This window comes from Chrysemys picta, chromosome 1 (assembly GCF_011386835.1).
Source record: "Chrysemys picta bellii isolate R12L10 chromosome 1, ASM1138683v2, whole genome shotgun sequence".
Lineage (NCBI taxonomy): Eukaryota > Metazoa > Chordata > Testudines > Emydidae > Chrysemys > Chrysemys picta.
In genome coordinates this window covers 157,738,436-157,757,458 of record NC_088791.1, presented here as the reverse complement: position 1 = coordinate 157,757,458, position 19,023 = coordinate 157,738,436, and the positions used below count along the sequence as shown (strand labels likewise).

Genomic DNA, 19,023 nt, shown 5'->3' with positions numbered 1-19,023 from the left:
GCGTGACTTGAATTTCTCCTTGTGGAAAGCAGGTGACAAGTCAGCCATTTGTTCAAGGTCGTTTCATGTTGAATTTAAGTAATATCCATGGATTGTTTTTAACCCATAGAACCCCTTGATGTGTCTTTGATATATATGCATTTCTATCGCGGCCATCATTCTTCTTATGGAAATTATTGTATGAAAGGGAACCGTGAATTGGTAAGGTTTTCCTCACCTTTTCAACTATCCTCTGAACTCAGATCTCCAAATCATACTCCAAAAGAGTCCGACACCAACCAAGCTCAGGCCTGCCCAAAAAAAGATAAGCCTTGTATTGTATTCTGAAGCTCACAAGACTTTACACAACTGTTCCTCTTTGGAACTTGCAGAGAGTAGAGACTTTCTGCTCTGTTTAACAGGTGCAAACTTAGAATAATGCCATGGACTTCAGTAGGTGTCTTCAGATTTACACGCATCTAACTGAAGGGAGAGTCTGGCCCAGTGACAGGGTACTTTCTAGATCACTTTGTTCCAGGCAAAAGGTTGAGTTTGTAGATCTGCATTTTCCCTAAGAGAAGAGAATCTTCTCATCAGTAATAACAATAGGAGAGATGGAGAAACTAGTGGTGACTCAGATACTATTGTGATAGGTGCATTACACGATACAGATGCACTGTTATAAGGGAGGAGACTCCTGGTTCTTCAGTCTGTGGCCACAATCCTGAAGTGTATTTGTGCACAAGAATGAGGGAAAGTTATCAAAATACTTTTGGAATCTTCCAAATATTCAGTTTTAGTTGGATTATAAAATAAGGAAAACTTTTAGGGTGAGTAATGACAGGAGGAAGCAGAGTTCTTAATTTTTCCAAAGTGGTGGCCCCAACCCTAGTCTTTGAATTGTCAATTATATTTGCTCTTGAGGCAGACGTAGTTGATGATGATATTTTTAATCATTTCCTTTTTCTCAATCCTCTAGCACTGTGAGAGAATGTAATCAATAGCTCTGTTTTTTAGCGAATTGTACATTTTTTGTTGTACCTCAAATAATAATTGAAACAGATAGTTAATAAAAGAGAAGGTTAACTTTTTAAAGGATGATTTTGAAAGACATCGTATAACTAACCAAAGTCACTCTTACGGGAGGAATCAGTTGATTAGAGCTATCAGTGGTTGCATCAGTGGACATTAGTGTTAGCACAACTGCAAAGAAGCGTGCATGTGAGAAGAGGATGGTGAGGAAATTTAAAATATACAACATATAATAGGAAAAGCATTTTTCCTATACATGTGAATACTTTTAAGTATTTGAAAAATGAACTTTCTGTAGCAGGCAATTGTTTAATTAGAATGCTATTTTATCTTGTAAAAGAAAAACCTGCCCTTTGATCCTGACCCCACATACTACTAAGTTGACCTTTGCTTCTATCACAAGTGTCGCTGATATTTTATTTCCTAGTGGCCCAAAAACAGTGCGTCTTAGATCAGTTAACCTTGTAACAGTTCATGTTGTTGATGGGTCCAAAGTGACTTTGGGCAATGAGAACTTTTTGCCAGTTTTTGTCATTACCTTTCCCCTCTGCTTTTGGAAGATGACTGAAATTATTCTTTTATCAATAGTGTGATGGGGCAAGGCCAGATGGCTATAGAAGAGTAGTGGGAGACAGATATATTAGCCCCAGGTTAAACAAATCCCTGGTACCAGGATAAGTAAATGGCAGCTGCTCCAGGTCAATTAAGACACCTGGAGCCAATTAAGAGCTTTCCAGAAGGCAGGGAGGATGCTAGATTGATTGGGACACCTGAAGCCAATCGGGGCTGGCTGAAACTAGTTAAAAGCCTCTCAGTTAGTCAGGTGGGCACGCATGTCAGGAGCTGTGGGAGGAAATTGTGCTGTTGGAGAGACTGAGCAGTACACACCATATTAGGCACAAGGAAGAAGGCCCTGAGGTAAGGGTGAAGTGGAGCTTGAGGAAGTGGGGGCTGCTGTGGGGAAGTAGCCCAGGGAATTGTACGTGTCCTGTTCCTAAAAGGTTAGCTACCATAGCTGATACTATTAGGGTCCCTGGGCTGGAGCCCAGAGTAGAGGGTGGGCCCGGGCTCCCCCCTTTACCCCCACCTCCCCCGATTAATCACTGAGACTGGGAGACAACAGAGACTGCGAGGGAGGGTTGCTTCTCCTCACCTCCCTCTCTGGCTTATGATGAAAATGGCTCAGTAGACTGTGACCCTTGTCTCTAGAGAGAGAAGGGTTAAGTGGAGGGTCACAGTGAGCCTCTGAGGCTAGCAAAATCCATCAGGAAACGCAGGACCCACAGAGACAAGGACAGAGCTTTGTCACAATAGCTAAACTTTCCACGTTTCTCTCCCTTTTGTTTACTGGTTGGTCATGCTCCAGGGCTCATGCATAATACTGCTTCTGATTTTCCAGTCGGTTTGTTTGCTATCCTTTCTAGGAACACACATCTCACGCACAAGGCTGGACTGTCATCTGCAATGCTCTACCCTGACCCTCTGATCTTTTGTTGCCTGTCTTATTAATGCTTTGTATCCTCCTAGTCTGAAAGATTATATTTTCAATTAAAGCATGATTTTGAGCCAGGTTTCCAGCACTGAACCTTTTCATTTTTGGACTACACAAACAGTTTTAATCCTCCTCCTTCTTGAATTTAATTTGTAGCATCGGATTTTAAGAAGACATGATGTACATTTAATAAGTTCTGATGTTTTCACTTTCAGTTCCAAATGAAACATACCAGATTTCGTTCAAGCCCCAAACTGCTCTAACAACTGAAAATCCACACTTGAAAACTGGTAACTGATTTGTTTTTCTTAATTCAGTGTTTTGAGATCGTTAACAATCTCTGAAGTGGATGACTGCACTTTGCACTTTAAGGTCAAATGGTGTATACATTATTACCTAGAACATTGTATTCCAGGTACAATTTGGTTTTTCTGAGAAGCCCAAATACCATATTTTGTGTTTTTGGAGAGGGAGGGGGAGACTCAGAGACTGAGCCAAATTCTGCCCTCGAATGGACATGTGCTGCTCCCATTGGGGAAAAAAAATTGTGCATGTGCATCCAAGAGCAAGATTTGGCTTGGCAAATGCACAAAATGTGCTAATCTCATTTAGTTCTGTACTTGGAACTCAAGGATTCTTCTTCAAGTGATGGTCCCTATGTGTATTCTGCTGTGGGGTGCAATCTCCTGAAACCAAAAACTTTTTGCTAGCAGTTTCCATTAGTCTGCACCTGCACCCTTCTCCTTGTGCTCTGGAACTCCAAGACCTATGAAGGAGGGTTGCTGATGCATTCCAGATCCCCCCTCATAAACTCCTCAACTTTCGGCAGAGCATGGGCCTACCAAGTTGGTGGCAATCCTCATTAATGACTCCATCTTAGAATCTGCCACGGTAGTCTGGCATACCTGTCATATATTCCCCCACTCCAAAGAGGTACAGAACAGAAGTACTTTGTATCAGTCTAGGGAGCAGAATTTTTATTTACACACCTTGCTCCAAACTCCTTCATAGTCCAAGCAGTCATTGAAAGATACAGGCAACATCAACCAAGATCTACCGCCTTCTGATAAGGAACTTATTTGGGAGAAAGTTTTTACTTCAACTAGCCTACATTTCTGCATAGCAAATTGCCAGGCATTAATGTCTAAATACAATTTTGTGAATTACTCGAAGTTCACAGAATTTACTAACCAGCTCCTGCAGTAGGATAGAGTGCAGTTCCAAGTACTCATTGAGGAAGGTAAATTGATTACCAGATCATTCCTCCAAGTGTCAGTTGATGCAGCGAACATGCCTTCCAATTGATGGTGTTGGCTATTGTCAAGTGTAGAGTGTCATGGCTTCAGTCCTCAGAGAAGTCCAATCTACAGTGGAGGATTTTCCATTTGAAAACAACAGTCTGTTCAGGGAGAAGGCTGATAATTCATTACACTCATTGAAGGACTCAAAGGCAACCCTCTGCTGTCTAGGGAGCTACACTCCAGGGCCATGGAGGAAATTTCACAGGCCATAATGGTATAAGCAGTGACTGGCACCTCACCCCTTTTATCTTCAGAGGGGCTATGAACCACCATGGGAATGACAGAGGGTGCAGCAGAGCAAGCAAACGTTCCCCCCCTCTTCCTCCATCCAACCCCAACCTGTTGCTAAGAAACACTTGACGGGACCAAATCATTCCAGATGCCATGTCGGTCCTCCCAGATTTTTTGTACACAATTTGGTGGCCATGTAGCTTGGCAGGTGGTAATGACCCACACATGCATTCTTGACATCATTCAGACGGGCTACACTATAGAGTTAATCTCCCCTCCCCCATCAAAACCCCTTCTCTACCCTTCTTCAGGAACCACTCTCACAAGAGATTGCTCATTCAAGAAGTGGAATCCCATCTTCATCAGGAACCATAAAGCTGGTAACACCTCAACACTGGGCAAAGGGTATTTACTCAAAATACTTTCTCATCCCCTCCCCCACCCCATAAAAAAGAAGGATGGAGACTCAGATCTCAAACAGCTTGGTGTCTTTATCTGCAGATTGAAGTTCAGGATGTTCACCCTGGCTTCAGAACCTTCCGGTCAGGTCAGAACCTTCCCTCCTGTTATGAAGCCTCAGTCAGGTCTTCTCAACATTAACAAGGCTTCCATTTAACCCCCCAGCCTCATGCTCTTTGACCCACCTATCTATAAAGGTTGCATTTCTGGATGCCATCACCTTAGCTAGAAGATGAGGTGAGCTGGGAGTCCTTATGGCTGATCTGCTGTACATAATCTTCCAAAAGGGCAACGTTTCTTTAAGACTTCACCCTAAATTTATTCCTAAAATAACCTCAGATTTCCATCTGAATCAAACAATTCACTCACCTGTTTTCTTCCCGAAACCACGTCACCAGTGAGGACATAATACTTCATTCTCTAGATATCCACCAGGCTCTGGCATTCTACCTACAAAGAAGATATTGCCTAGATATTGCCTTTGCAAAATGGTTGAGAGGGGAAGCGATCTTTTCCCAAAGACTTTCAAAGCAGATACGAAGCTGCCTTGTGCTGTGTTGCGAGTTAACAGCCATCCTCCCCTGATATGTGAGAACCCACTCAACTAGGGCCAAGGCTGCTTTGATACCCTCATTTTGTAATGGTCCTCTTACTGAAATCTGTAAAGCAGCAACATGGGGTTCTGTCCATACCTTCATGAGAGACATGTCCGGATACAAGTTTCGACAGCTAATGCATCTTCCAGCACAGCAGTCTTCCAGTCATTGGTACCACAGCGGTCCTCTGCACCCTCCTCAATGAATACTGCTTGTCAGTCATCCACAGTGGAATACACATAATAAGAAAGAGAAATTACTGGTAATTAGAAAGTGAAGTGCTTCGAGATATGTTGTCCTTATATGTATTCCACTACCTGGCCTCATTTCCCTCTGCTTTGGTTCCTTTGCACATGATTCATGGTGGAGAAGGAACTGGAGACGCAGTCAGTCTGCACCACTTCTTATGTTCTCAGTTAAGAGTACGAGGCAGAGAAGGGCACAGCCAAAAATCTTCTGGTCTCAGACACATGGAGCGCATGCATGCCCCACAATGGAGTGGAAATAGGGACTACACAATAAGAAGTCTAGTTATTGTACAAGACTGAGAAAGATGTTACTTACCATGTGATACTTTTCATTGGAATTCTGTGGGATAGAGTTTACGTAATTAACAGTAGCCAGATTAATCATGACTTCCCCCTTTTTCCTGACTATGTAGCCCTGCATACACACAGCTCTTGTGAACCTCAGTGGGAGTTACATGTGCATAAGGGCCGCCTTGGTGATTGAGAAGACACAATTTTCAGAATTTCATCTTGTTCCATGTTTTTAGTCAAGTAAATGAAACTTGCAGGGAATGTTGTTGTTTTTTAAAAAAATATTTAAGAAAATGTGTCTATTTTTTCCCAAATCTTATGGGGAAATAGTCATAATATGAAAGTGGATATTTCCCCATTGGAACATTTACTTTAAATATACTGTACTTTATTTCTGTACAATCAAAATCTATCATCTGCCTCAGTGATCATATGAAGTTTAATGCATTTATGTTACTACTTTGTGTTTTGTTTCTCAGATGGATAGTGTTACAGAAGTGCAAAGTATTAACATACTCAGCCATCTTTCAGATGTGATATCTCATCTAGGCCTATAACCGTTTTTCCAAGTTGAACAATGACATTCTGTCTGCTTAAACATTTCCTCTGTAGTTTCATATGAAAAATTTTATTCTTCATTTAGACTCTTAAAAAACTATTTTACAGTGTTGCTAGTGCAGAATGGCTACTAGGTTCAGCAGCCAAATGACAAACTCTGCTTATGGTGCAAAGAATTGTAGAGCCTATTAGACTGTATTTTGGGTGTAAGATGATAGTAACTAACTGTTCATAACTTCTGTTTTACATTTACAGCTTCCTATGTGATTCATACAGAAACCATTAAACCTAAAATATCAAAACCATTTGGCAAAACAGAGGCAACCCTGGGTAATGGCCAACACTTCACATTTTTAAACTTCATGCTGTCACTGCATTTCATCAGCCCATGCTCTCATTGCTTTGAATTTCTTCATTTTGCTTGCAGACGTCATCTCTTGAGTGATGATGAAAACTTTCACACCTTTATCTGGAATACTTAACTTTGTTTTTTTACAGAAGCTAATTAAACTTCTTAAGGCCACAAACATCCTGTAGAACTGACTCTGTATCCATATGCAATTGTGTAACTCAGTGTAAAATAATTCATGTCTTTTTCTCTTAAAACTAAGCATGAATGTAGCCAGCCAGACTCTACAGACTGGCTACAGTTAACTTCTGAACAAACAAGCACAGGCTTTCAATGTGCAGCTAAATTAATATGTTGAAAATTACAGAATTGGTACATGCTCATTTTGCTTCAATGCACTGGCAGGCCTGTCTCCCTTGATCATTGCTATTCCTCACAACCCTGGCACTTAAACTTCAGTGTGTCTCTTTCAGCACCACATAAAGTGCGTCTCACTTCTGCAAGACCCAAGATCTTTGATAAGCCACAGACCAGACCTGGTAATTAAGTATTCTTTTAAAATATCCTTGTTTAATCAGCTTCACTTACTTTTAGCTGTATCTTTTAAATACTGCTGTGAAGCAGTTAGTATTTTCTTTTCTGTTGAGTAGGTCTATTGATGTAGTCTTTCCATTGCTGATTTTATCTACTGAGAATTTTTTTGAATCAGATAAACTTTCAAAGAGCTGGTTTCTAATTTTTTTCCGTCTGAAAAAGATGTTTCATTATTGTATAGAAGCTGTTGACCCAGATAATGCATAGCATAATCTAGAAAGTACCTTATAATGCTGCTTAACCAACAGTAGTAACCAGGGCTCCCATATTCTCTGATAAATGTAGTTTATATTTCATGTCAGACTCCCAATTTCTGCAATGCATTGTGCTAACGTCTGTGACACGTTGAGCCATTTCACAACACTGATTTTGAAGCAGAATTCCCTGTTGAAATAAATGCGGAGTTTTGCTTAAGAATTAGTGGCACAATATGGTCCACTGAAATTTCTGCAGCATCTTCAAGTAAATTCAAAGACCAAGATGTTTATTTAATTAAATATGTAAATAAGTAATAGAAACAGTACATTATTTCTTCTTTGATCCTTGTTGATGTTTAATTTAATACAAATCTCAGTTTTAATTTTTTTTAAATTACCCTAGAACTTCAATTTTCAACATGCTCCACAGTTTTGTGATAGTAGTTGGGACTTTGCTCACATACACTTTTATTATTTGTTCAATGAGAGCTTGTATTGTGCCATCAAATTCTGCAACTGGTGGATTCTGCAACCATACCCTGTTGGTAGTTTCCATCTTTAAAAAATGTTTGCATACATTCAGATAAAATGGTTTTTGAAGACCCAATTTGTGGACTAAAATAGCATGTTGTTGTTTTTTTTTAAATCAAATGCATGAGCCACAATACCATTATTACATCATTTCCTCTCTAACCAATAGGGGATTCAGTTTGCAGTGGCCTGGCTATCAGTGTTTTATTTTTTTTAATTAAAAACTGTCTGAGCAATTTAGTATTATTGTCTCTGCAGCACTAAACAAGACAACACCGGGACCTGGTAGAACAAAAACTGCTGGAGCGATGAAATGGGGTGGGACACCAACAGGTAATGCTTACAGATATGCTTTCTCTGCAATATTTGAGTGTATCAGTAAAAAGCCAGGATTGTACCTGTTCAATCCATCTAACTTTCTCTGAATTCATGTTTTACCAAGTTTTACTTAGTTATGGGAGTGAATTCTCTACCTGGAATACTATAATTCATTTACTGTTTTCTGATCATGTTATGGTGCTTAATTTATGCCTATCATGACTGAGCATCACTATAAAAAACATATATATATATATATATATATATTCACTACTGTTTTATATATGGTCCATTTATAGCTTCAAATTGAGCTAATTGTTAACAAGAACTACAGTACAATTACAGTTGTGGGGTTCCAAGCTGGGATCAAGTTCCCTACCACTCTAAGGGTATGATGAGAAAACAGTTTCATGAACGACCACTGCGCTCAGCCATTTAATCATATTACTGTAGTTGTTTCAGTCTTAATTGGTACTTGGAATGTCCTCTTGTAACTCAAAAGGAAATGTCAGTGATGATGATAATGGTTAGCTACTATTTGAATACGGTTTTTCAACCCATTTGTGCACCTACCTTTAGGGTGACCAGACAGCAAGTGTGAAAAATCGGGACAGGGGGTGGGGGGATAATAGGAGCCTATAGAAGAAAAAGACCCCAAAATCCAGACTGTCCCTATAAAATTGGGACATCTGGTCACCCTACCTACCTTATAGCAATTTAATTTAGACCACATTCCCTAGTTTCTGTATGAAAATGTCATGTGGAACTGTGTCAAAAGCCTTACGAAAATCAATATATATCATGTCTACTTCTTCCCTCCATCCACTAGGCCAAAAGGAAATTAGGTTGATTTGGCATGATGGGTCTTGACAAATCTGTTACTTATCACCCTATTAACCTAAGGGTTTTAACTAATTGATTATTTAATCATTTGTTCCAGTATCATAGAATCATAGAATATCAGGGTTGGAAAGGACCTTAGGAGGTCATCTAGTCCAACCCCCTGCTCAAAGCAGGACCACTCCCCAACTAAATCATCCCAGCCAGGGCTTTGTCAAGCCTGACCTTAAAAACCTCTATGGAAGGAGATTCCACCACCTCCCTAGGTAACCTATTCCAGTGCTTCACCACCCTCCTAGTGAAAAAGTTTTTCCTAATATCCAACCTAAACCATCCCCACTGCAACTTGAGACCATTACTCCTTGTTCTGTCATCTGGTACCACTGAGAACAGTGTAAATCCATCCTCTTTAGAACCCTCTTTCAGGTAGTTGAAAACAGCTATCAAATCCCCCCTCATTCTTCTCTTCTGCAGACTAAATAATCCCATTTCCCTCAGCCTCTCCTCATAAGTCATGTGCTCCAGTCCCCTAATCATTTTTGTTGTCCTCCACTGGACTCTTTCCAATTTTTCCACATCCTTCTTGTAGTGTGGGGCCCAAAACTGGACACAGTACTCCAGATGAGGCCTCATCAATGCCAAATAGAGAGGAATGATCACATCCCTCGATCTGCTGGCAATGCTCCTACTTATACAGCCCAAAATGCCATTAGCCTTCTTGGCAACAGGGCACACTGTGTACTCATATCCAGCTTCTCATCCACTGTAACCCCTAGGTCCTTTTCTACAGAACTGCTGCCTAGCGACTCGGTCCCTAGGCTGTAGTAGTGCATGGGATTCTTCCATCCTAAGTGCAGAACTCTGCACTTGTCCTTGTTGAACCTCATCAGATTTCTTTTGGCCCAATCCTCTAATTTGTCTAGGTCCCTCTGTATCCTATTCCTACCCTCCAGTGTATCTACCACTCCTCCAAGTTTAGTGTCATCTGCAAACTTGCTGAGGGTGCAATCCATGCCATCCTCCAGCTCATTAATGAAGATATTGAACAAAACCGGCCCCAGGACCGACCCTTGAGGCATTCCACTTGATACCAGCTGCCAACTAGACATGGAGCCATTGATCACTACTCTTTGAGCCCGACAATGTAGCCAGCTTTCTATCCACCTTATAGTCCATTCATCCAGCCCATACTTTTTTAACTTGCTGGCAAGAATACTGTGGGAGACCGTATCAAAAGCTTTGCTAAAGTCACGGAATAACACATCCACTGATTTCCCCTCATCCACAGATCCAGTTATCTTGTCATAGAAGGCAATTAGGTTAGTCAGGCATGACTTGCCCTTGGTGAATCCATGCTGACTGTTCCTGATCACTTTCCTCTACTCTAAGTGCTTCAGAATTGATTCCTTGAGGACCTGCTCCATTATTTTTCCAGGGACTGAGGTGAGGCTGACTGGCCTGTAGTTCCCCGGATCCTCCTTCCCTTTTTTAAAGATGGGCACTACATTAGCCTTTTCCAGTCATCCAGGACTTCCCCCATCGCCATGAGTTTTCAAAGATAATGGCCAATGGCTTTGCAATCACATCTGCCCACTCCTTTAGCACCCTCGGATGCAGTGCAGAACTTCCAGGTATTGAAGTTTGGCTGACTGGTCTATAACTGGGTCCTCTTTGCTCCCTTTTATAAAGATAGGTACTATGTTTGCCCTTCTATAGTCTTCTGGGACCACACCTGACCTCCAGGAGTTCTCAAAGATAATTCTTAACAGATTGGTTCAGCTAGTTCCTTAAGTACCCTGGGTTAAATTTCATCAGGCCCTGCCAACTTAAATACATATAACTCATCTAAATATTCTTCAATCTGTTCTTTTCCTAATCTGGCTTGTATTCCTTCCTTCCTTGTTGTTATAAATTATGTTACGCATCTGGTCATAATTAACCTCTTTAGTAAACATTGAAGCAAATTAAGGATTAAACACCTTAGAGCCTGCTTGCTGTCAGCTGTTGTTAGCTCTCCTTCCCAACTAAGTGATGGACCTGCTTTTTTCTTCATTTTTTTCTTGCTGCTAATAGTATACCTCTACCTCGATATAACGCTGTCCTCGGGAGCCAAAAAATCTTAACGCATTATAGCTGAAACAGTGTTATATTGAACTTATTTTGATCCACCGGAGTGCGCAGCCCCGCCCCCCCGGAGCACTGCTTTACCGCGTTATATCCGAATTCGTGTTATATCGGGTCGCATTCTATTGAGGTAGCGGTGTATGTATAGAACCTCTTCTTATTGCACTTTATGTCCCTTGTTAGGTGTGACTCATTTCGTGCCTTAGCCTTTTTTATTTTGTCCCAACATTCTTGTGCTGTTCTTCTATATTCATCCGTAGCAATTTGTCCATGTTTCCACATTTTGTAGGATTCCTTTTTTATTTTAGGTCATTAAATTGCTGCTGATGGAGCCATTTTGGCCCCTAACCATTATTCCTGTTTTTCCTTCGCATTGGGAAAATTTGCAATTCGGCCCTTAGTATTGTCTCTTTTTTAGAAACTGCCAGCTCTCCTGAATACCTTTTTTCCTTAGATTTGTTTCCTATGGAACCTTATCTACTAGTTCTCTGAGTTTGTTAAAGTCTGCTTTTTCTAAAGTCCATTATCCTTATTATGCTGCTCTTACTCTTTTTCCTTTCCTTAAAAACATGAAACCTATCATTTCATAATTACTTTCAGCCAAATTGCTTTCTACCTTCAGATTTGTACCGATCCTTCCTTGTTAAATTAAATCTAAAATGTTATCCCCTGGTTACTTCCTCCACCTTCTGAAACAAGAAGTTGTCTCCACTACAATCTAAGAACTTAACAGCAATTATGTTTTGCCGTATTACTTTTCCAACAGATGTCTGGGTAGTTAAAGTCCCCCATTACTACCAGGTCTTATGTTTTGGACATTTCTATTGTTCTAGAAATGCCTCATCCACCTCCTCCTCTTGATTTGGTTGTCTATAGTAGACCCCTACCATGACATCATCCTGTTTTTCTTTCCCTTTTATCTTTACACAGAGACTTTCAACTACTCTGCCTCTCAGTTTTTTGTGGACCTCAGAGCAAGAATATATATTCTTGATGTATAATGCAAGCACCTCCCCCCGCCTGTCCTTCCTGAAGAAACTATACCCCTCTACCAATATTTCAGTCATGAGATTTACCCCACCAAGTCTCGGTGATGCCAATTAAGTCATAGTTTACCTTGTTTACCAAGATTTCCAGTTCTTCCTATTTACTCCATGCTGCTTGCATTTGTGTATAGACATCTAAGATATTGAGCAGGGACTGCTCATTAAATTCCATTTTATTGATTCTATGACCCTATTGTAATTTTCCATTTCTCCTCTAATATCTAGCCCTTAGTTGAGGTCACCTTTTGTGTCCTTCAGACAATATGGACAAAAGCTAATTAAATCAGTAATATAAATATAGCAGTTTTATGTATTTAATATAGTTTTCTATATTAACTCTCTTTTCAAAATACTATTTAAGTATTCTATAAGCCACTGCATTTAAATGTGCAACATTTAGGCTACAATAGTTATTCTGGTAGTGCCAGTCGGGGCCTAAATGTTGCATGTTTAAATGCAGTGCTTGTACAGTTCTTAAATAGTATAGTATTTTATAAAGCCTTTAGACATTGCATAATTTTTCTCCCCTGAACAGTGCGGTTACTGAAGAACCCTGGCTAGTCTGTCATTCTAATACCAGCTGGGCTCTTCTTCTTTCTCCTTCCTTGCTGGTAGTGTTCTTGGACTGCGCTCCACTTCTTCTTCGTCATTGACCTGTGGCATCAGTGCCAAGATATGCTGCCCCATGCAGAGTGTGCTTGGCACTGGAGGATCCAGATGCTAACCTGTGGAATGTGTTTTTTCCAGCAGCAGCATATGAGACTGTGCTGGCTTCCTGGCTGGCTTTTTTTCGGCCTTTTGGCTGGTTGCATTCTTGACTCTGGTGCCAGGTGTTAAACTGACTGTGGGAATGGGACACAAGCGGCATCCTTTTGAATAACCTTTTTTTTAATTCTCTTCCTAATGTGAGGCAACATTTTCTATAATTTTCTTTGAATTTGATTCCCTGCTTATTTGTCTTAACCTACAACACTTGTGTCATAATGGAAAAAGTGGTTTTCTTAATGCCTCATTTATAGTTGTTTGATCCTGACAATTTAAAGCACTGCACAATGTACTAGCATGGTATATTAGTTGTTTTCAACAACTCTCCTATAAAGTAGCATTCTCCTTGTGCAGGAACTGAACGGGCTGCTTCTGTCACAGTAGCCACCCACTGTATGTGCTGCTCTTTTTTCCCCACCTTTAAAACTAGAACTGTGTGCTCAGGCTCTACAGGACTCAAGTGTTTAGGTAGTTTAGTTAGTCGTTTCATAAACTCACCCCACCCCATCTGCTGGCAAAAGCCATTTATGTTATGGAAATAAAGTGAGATTTATTGTGGTATTTCTGCTATTGGGATGTGGAATGCTAGATATTCTGTTATTCCAGGCTGCATGAGTTTTTCCAGGAGGCATGATTAAAGTCAGAGAAAAATATAAACACACATGCAAATACTGTCAGCCACACACATCAAAAAGTTTGGGTGAATGTGCTGAGAAGAAATTCTCCTGATTAATCATTACACTAGACTGACAGATACCATGACAAACAGCATGCTGTTGGGTAGTCCAAATACCACTAAATCCTTGAAGTAATGAACAAAACCACACTTACTTGCAACTTTGAACTCCATTTAATCAGGCAACAGGGAAAACAGAACAACCATGCCAGTGTTGTGGCTCTGTTAGCCTTTCTCCTGGAAACCCTGGATTTGTTTTTCCATACTGCCTAATTAAATACCATTTAAGTTGTCATATAAGATTGGCTTGTTTTCTTCAAGATGGCCTAATTTAGCTGTGTTTGGCATAGTGGGCAGTTCAATGGTTTTGTCAATGTGCCTACACATTGTATTGATTAGTTAGCTCTGGGATAGCATAGTAAACTAGCACATACTTTCCCTACGTCTCATGGTGTGCAGCATATTTTTCTGTTTGAAACAGATATTGAACGGTGAGATCTTTACTCACACAGACAGAGCCATCCCTTGGGTAGGGCAAATCAGGGCAACCGCTCCAGGCCCCGCACTTTGGGGGGCCCCATAGGCCGGTGCGATTGCCCGCCGCAGTTGGTCCTGGAAGACATAGGCAAGGGAACTAGGCATGCGGGGGATGCTGCAGCCCCCCCCCCCCACACACACACACACACAACCAGGGTCTCAGCTGCTGTCCCACACAACCGGGACTCTGCCCAGCCGCCTATGCAGAGTGGGGCCCCCAAGCCGGCAGGGGCTGATTTGTCCCGGGCCCCGCACCCTCTAGGGACAGCCCTGCACACAGACCCGACAATGGATCTCGTGCCTGACCTGTAGCACCATTCTGAGTCCTCTACTCTGTGAGAGTTAGTTAACACATATCCATTTTCTTGCTTTTCTCGGTGACCAGGTCCACTGTGGCCACCGAGGGTGTGGATCTCCTCGCGGAGCCCCTGCTGCACAATCCCGATCTTCGTGTGCAGGTGGCGGAGTCACCCTCGGTGAGCCGGAGGTTGGTCCTGGCGGAAACCACCAGGGTCGGAGACCTCCTGGACTACACCAGAGGGGACTGGGTGGATCCCCGCGCGCTTGGTCGGCGCATGGGGCTCTCCACCCTCGCGACCCCTCTGCGTGTACTCCAGGAGGTGGGCGCTGCATTGTCACCTCCTGCTCTCGGCTTCCTGTGGCGGGCCCTGCGGGAGGGCGCTCCCCGCCCACCCCTCACCCCGGGCCCTCCGGACCTTTTTCTCGGGCCCTTGTTCCGTGAGCCCCCCTGGCTCCCCCGCTCCCATAATCCGAGCCGGCTGCACACTCTGCAGCCGGTCCGGTTTCGGACCGCGTCCAGAGACCATCTGTACACGCTCGTGCTCCACACGTTGCATCACCTCACCCTCGTGTCCCGCCCCGACACCAAGTGGAGGGACTATCTGCTACCTGTGGAGGGTGAGGAGCCCCGGTGGGCCAGCCTTTATTCCACCTTAGTTCCCAGGCCCGCCGGGGACATTGGTTGGCGGCTCCTTCATGGAGCCGTGAGCACGGGCGTGTACTTGGCGCGGTTCACCCCTATTCCCGAGGCCTGCCCATTCTGCGGCATCAGGGAGACCCTGGCGCACGCTTACCTTGAGTGCGCCAGGCTGCAACCCCTTTTCCGGCTCCTCCAGAACCTCTTGCTGAGGTTCTGGCTGCACTTTTCCCCACACTTGTTTATTTATGCACACCCTATCCGTGGCCCCACTAAGTCGCGGGACCTCCTCGTCAACCTCTTCCTGGCACTGGCCAAACTTACCATCTATATGTTGGACGAGGGGGTGCTCTGCGACTGTGGGGCCTACTTCCATACCTCTTTGGTCTCACGTCTCCGGGCGGAGTTCCACTGGGCAGCGTCCGCTGGCTCCCTTGCCACCTTCGAGGAGCAGTGGGCGCTGTCCAGGGTTCTCTGCTCGGTGTCCCCATCCGGTTCCCTGATTTTGAACCTTTGACCGTCACCTCGCTTCCTGTTTTTTTATTAGTTGTCCCAAGTAAAAAAAAAAAAAAAAAAAACACATATCCATTGCTTTGATCATGTAAACAGTTACTTCAGTGCTATAAATCTGAAAGTAGACTGCAATTACATCAGTTATAGGGGGTGGCTTTGAGAGGTAATGCAGTTCTGTGACAGGATACCAGACTAGGAATTAGGAGACCCGGGTTCTAATCCCAGCTCTGTCACTGATTGTGTGACCTTAGGTGTGTCACTTCACACTTCAGAGCCCCAGTTTCCTTATCTGTAAAATGGGAGTAATAATTCTGAGCCACCTTTGTAGAGTGCTTTGAAATCTAAAGAATATGCATTGTCCAAACCCATCTCCTTTTATAATTAAATCAGAATTTGAGAGAAATCATAGCTTCCTAGGTGTGAGGATTACTGGGTGTCTAATTCCCTAAATAATGATAATTTACAGGAGGTTCAGTAGGTCAGCCAAGAAATTTAAATACTGGGGAATGTGTGTGTATATATATCAGTTAATTTGGGAAATGAAATGCATCATTTGTTAATTGTCTAAGAGTAAAATAATGCTGTGTGTGAGTATGACTTTAGATATCTAATATAATCAGAAAGTAATGAGCACTCTGAGAACCAACAGAATGTCAAGAGAGTAACAGATCTACCTCCTGTTTTGGCAACGAACATGGACACAGAGTTTTCTTTGGGGATATTGTCAGTAAATGTTAGTTTCATTAACCTCAAATATTGAAATTCTGAGATTGTGAAGTTGCCAGAAACTCACTGGCAGAAGATGAGAAAGCAGGTGAGAACTTGAGGATGGAGAGAGGATTTTTCAAGAGCTAAACAGGAAAGCATGGATATTGGCTGAATAGATCACATCCAGTCATGCCTTGGAGGTTTTTATTGAAAATTAGGGATGACTAACCAACACTGAGGGTCAAATTGTATTTTTTAGTCACTAAATCCTTTTTGGGAGGTAAGGATGGAGGCATGCAGCAGTGGGAGTACCCAGAAAAATTCTATTTGACTCAGTCACTCTCAGATGTAACCATGCTCTATACTTGCAGGGGAAACAGGCCTGAGAACACAAAACCCAGACCTGGATTTTGAACTTCCTGAAGTTCAGAGTCAGTTGGATTCAGGGTTTTGGTTTGAGCCATTTCCAGTTTGTGGATCTGTATGTGGCATTGTGACTCGGTGTAGAGGACTGTAGTCAGGTGGGGTCATTCTTAATAAAATACACTGAAGATGAATATATTATTCTTCTTCTAACTCTCCTGGCAGCTGCTCTTCTCTCTCCTCAGAAGAAAGTGGCTCCTCCTACAATTCCTCATGACCTCTGCCCCCACCCCACCCCCATTCCAGTGCCACTGCTTCCTCCACACCAGTTCCCTCTGCTCCTTCAAAAAAGTGCTTAAGTGGTACATAGACCTTGTGTCACCCCTCTGCATAGGGAATGAATTTCACCCTAAAGTAGTGGCTAAGTAAAGATTAGACAGTGGAGAAAATTGCAGTGGTTTTTGCTGAGACTAGATTTGTTATTGTTTCATGCATTGTTACCAAACACCATATACATTAGCAGAGGATGTTTATAATCATATTAGTTCTTGAGAACAAGTAACAGATCTGTGTTCTCAAGAAGGGTCTTTTTAGCCTGAAAGCATAGAATTTTATTTATCCAATAAAATGTTGCATTATCTTTTTATCTGTATTGTGACAAAGTTGCTCCTCTGCCTTGGTGGGTCCTGCGCATATTGGTGGATTTGCTCGCTTCAGAGATTCATGGCAGCCCTCAGTTTGGCTACTTTTGTAGTGGCTCAAACCTGCCGTTCACTCAGCTAACCTCATCACTGGCCAGCATGGGGGAAAGGGAAGAGAACAATCCCCGCAGTCTCTGCTGACCCACCTCGTGGGTCGGGGAACAGGCCAGGGACCTTCCCCTCTGGTGGGACCCACAGTCCAGGTCAACTCCTCTTGTATCAAATAGGGAGTTGGAGGGATGGGGGGAACCCAGGCCTGCCCTCTACTCCGGGTTCCAGCTCAGGGCCCTGTGGATAGCAGCTGTCTACAGTGTTTCCTGTGACAGCTACAATTCCCTGGGCTACTTCCCCATGGCCTCCTCCCAACACCTTCTTTATCCTCACCGCAGGACCTTCCTCCTGATGCTTGATGACGTTTGTGCTCCTCAGTTCTCCAGCCATACACCTTCTCACTCTCCGCTCCTTGCGTGCCTCTTGCTCCCAGCTCCTCGCACACACCTCACTGACTGAAGTGAGGTCCTTTTTAAATAAGGTGCCCTGATTAGCCTGCCTGTCCTAATTGATTCTAGTAGCTTCTTAATTGGCTCCAGATGTCCTAATTAGTCTCCCTGCCATAATTGGTTCCAGCAACTTTCTGATTGTTCTGGAACAGCCCATTATCTTACTCTTGCTTAATCTGCGGCTAATGTATCTACTTTCGATCACTCTCCTGTAGCCCTCTAGCCTGACCCTGTCACTACATACATGCATAAAAATAGCAGAAGATGCTGTTGAAGGGGAAGTAGCAGTGAGAATGGAGCAAATTAATCTGTGTGAGTTTAAGCAAGTTACTGCATTCTTTTGTGCCTCAATCACCCCATTTGCGAAACTGGGATATTAGTGCTTACCCAGTTTTGTAAATGTTTTAAATGTATGTAAAAGATTGGGAAAATAGATGACTAAGGGGGAATATGATGGAGGTCTATAAAATCATGAATGGTGTGAAGAAGGTGAAGAAGGAAATGCTATTTTCCCTTCAAATAACTCAAGAACCAAGGGTCACCCAATGAAATTAATAGTCAACAGGTTTAAAACAAACAAAAGGAAGTACTTCTTTACACAATGTTCAGTCAGTCTGTGGAACTCATTGCCAGAGGAATGCTGTAAAGACCAGAAATATAACTGGGTTCAAAAAAGAATTAGATAAGTTCACGGTGGATAGGTCCATCAATGGCTATTAGGCAGGATGGTCAGGGATGCAACCCTACTCTGTGGGTGGCTCTGAGCCTGAGACTGCCAGATCCTCTGACTAGACAACAGGGGATGAATCACTCGATAATTGCCCTGTTCCCACTGAAGCATCTAGCATTTGCCTCTGTCAGAAGACAGAATACTAGGCTAGATGGACCATTAGTCTGACTCACTATGGCTATTCTTATGTTCTCTAGTCAGAGCGCCAGATCAATGGCTGGTATAAATCAGCGTAGTTCCACTGAAGTCAAGTAACCACCATCATTTTTTCTTCTAAATTTAGGGAAAACCTGGGGTGGAATCCTGGTCTGATCTATTATTTTGCATTGAACTCATCTGCCGTTTGCAGTTTCACATTGGTTTCAGAAAGGAGTCAGTGGAGCTAAGCTGGTTTATACTAGCTGAGG

General features: G+C 42.6%; 1 protein-coding gene across 50 annotated transcripts in view; it reads left to right on the top strand.

The window, feature by feature from the left end:
* The window catches only part of ABI3BP (ABI family member 3 binding protein), a 403,542-nt gene that overhangs the window by 317,511 nt on the left and 67,008 nt on the right, over positions 1-19,023 (top strand). For 38 of the 50 annotated variants that reach the window (XM_065587762.1, XM_065587764.1, XM_065587936.1 and 35 more), the window contains 4 exons: positions 2,719-2,793; positions 6,443-6,517; positions 7,010-7,075; positions 8,117-8,191. In XM_065587762.1, coding sequence (XP_065443834.1) covers positions 2,719-2,793; positions 6,443-6,517; positions 7,010-7,075; positions 8,117-8,191 — 291 coding nt within the window. The remainder of the gene's footprint in view (positions 1-2,718; positions 2,794-6,442; positions 6,518-7,009; positions 7,076-8,116; positions 8,192-19,023) is intronic. The other 12 variants (XM_065587954.1, XM_065587946.1, XM_065587872.1 and 9 more) reach the window with 2 other exon arrangements.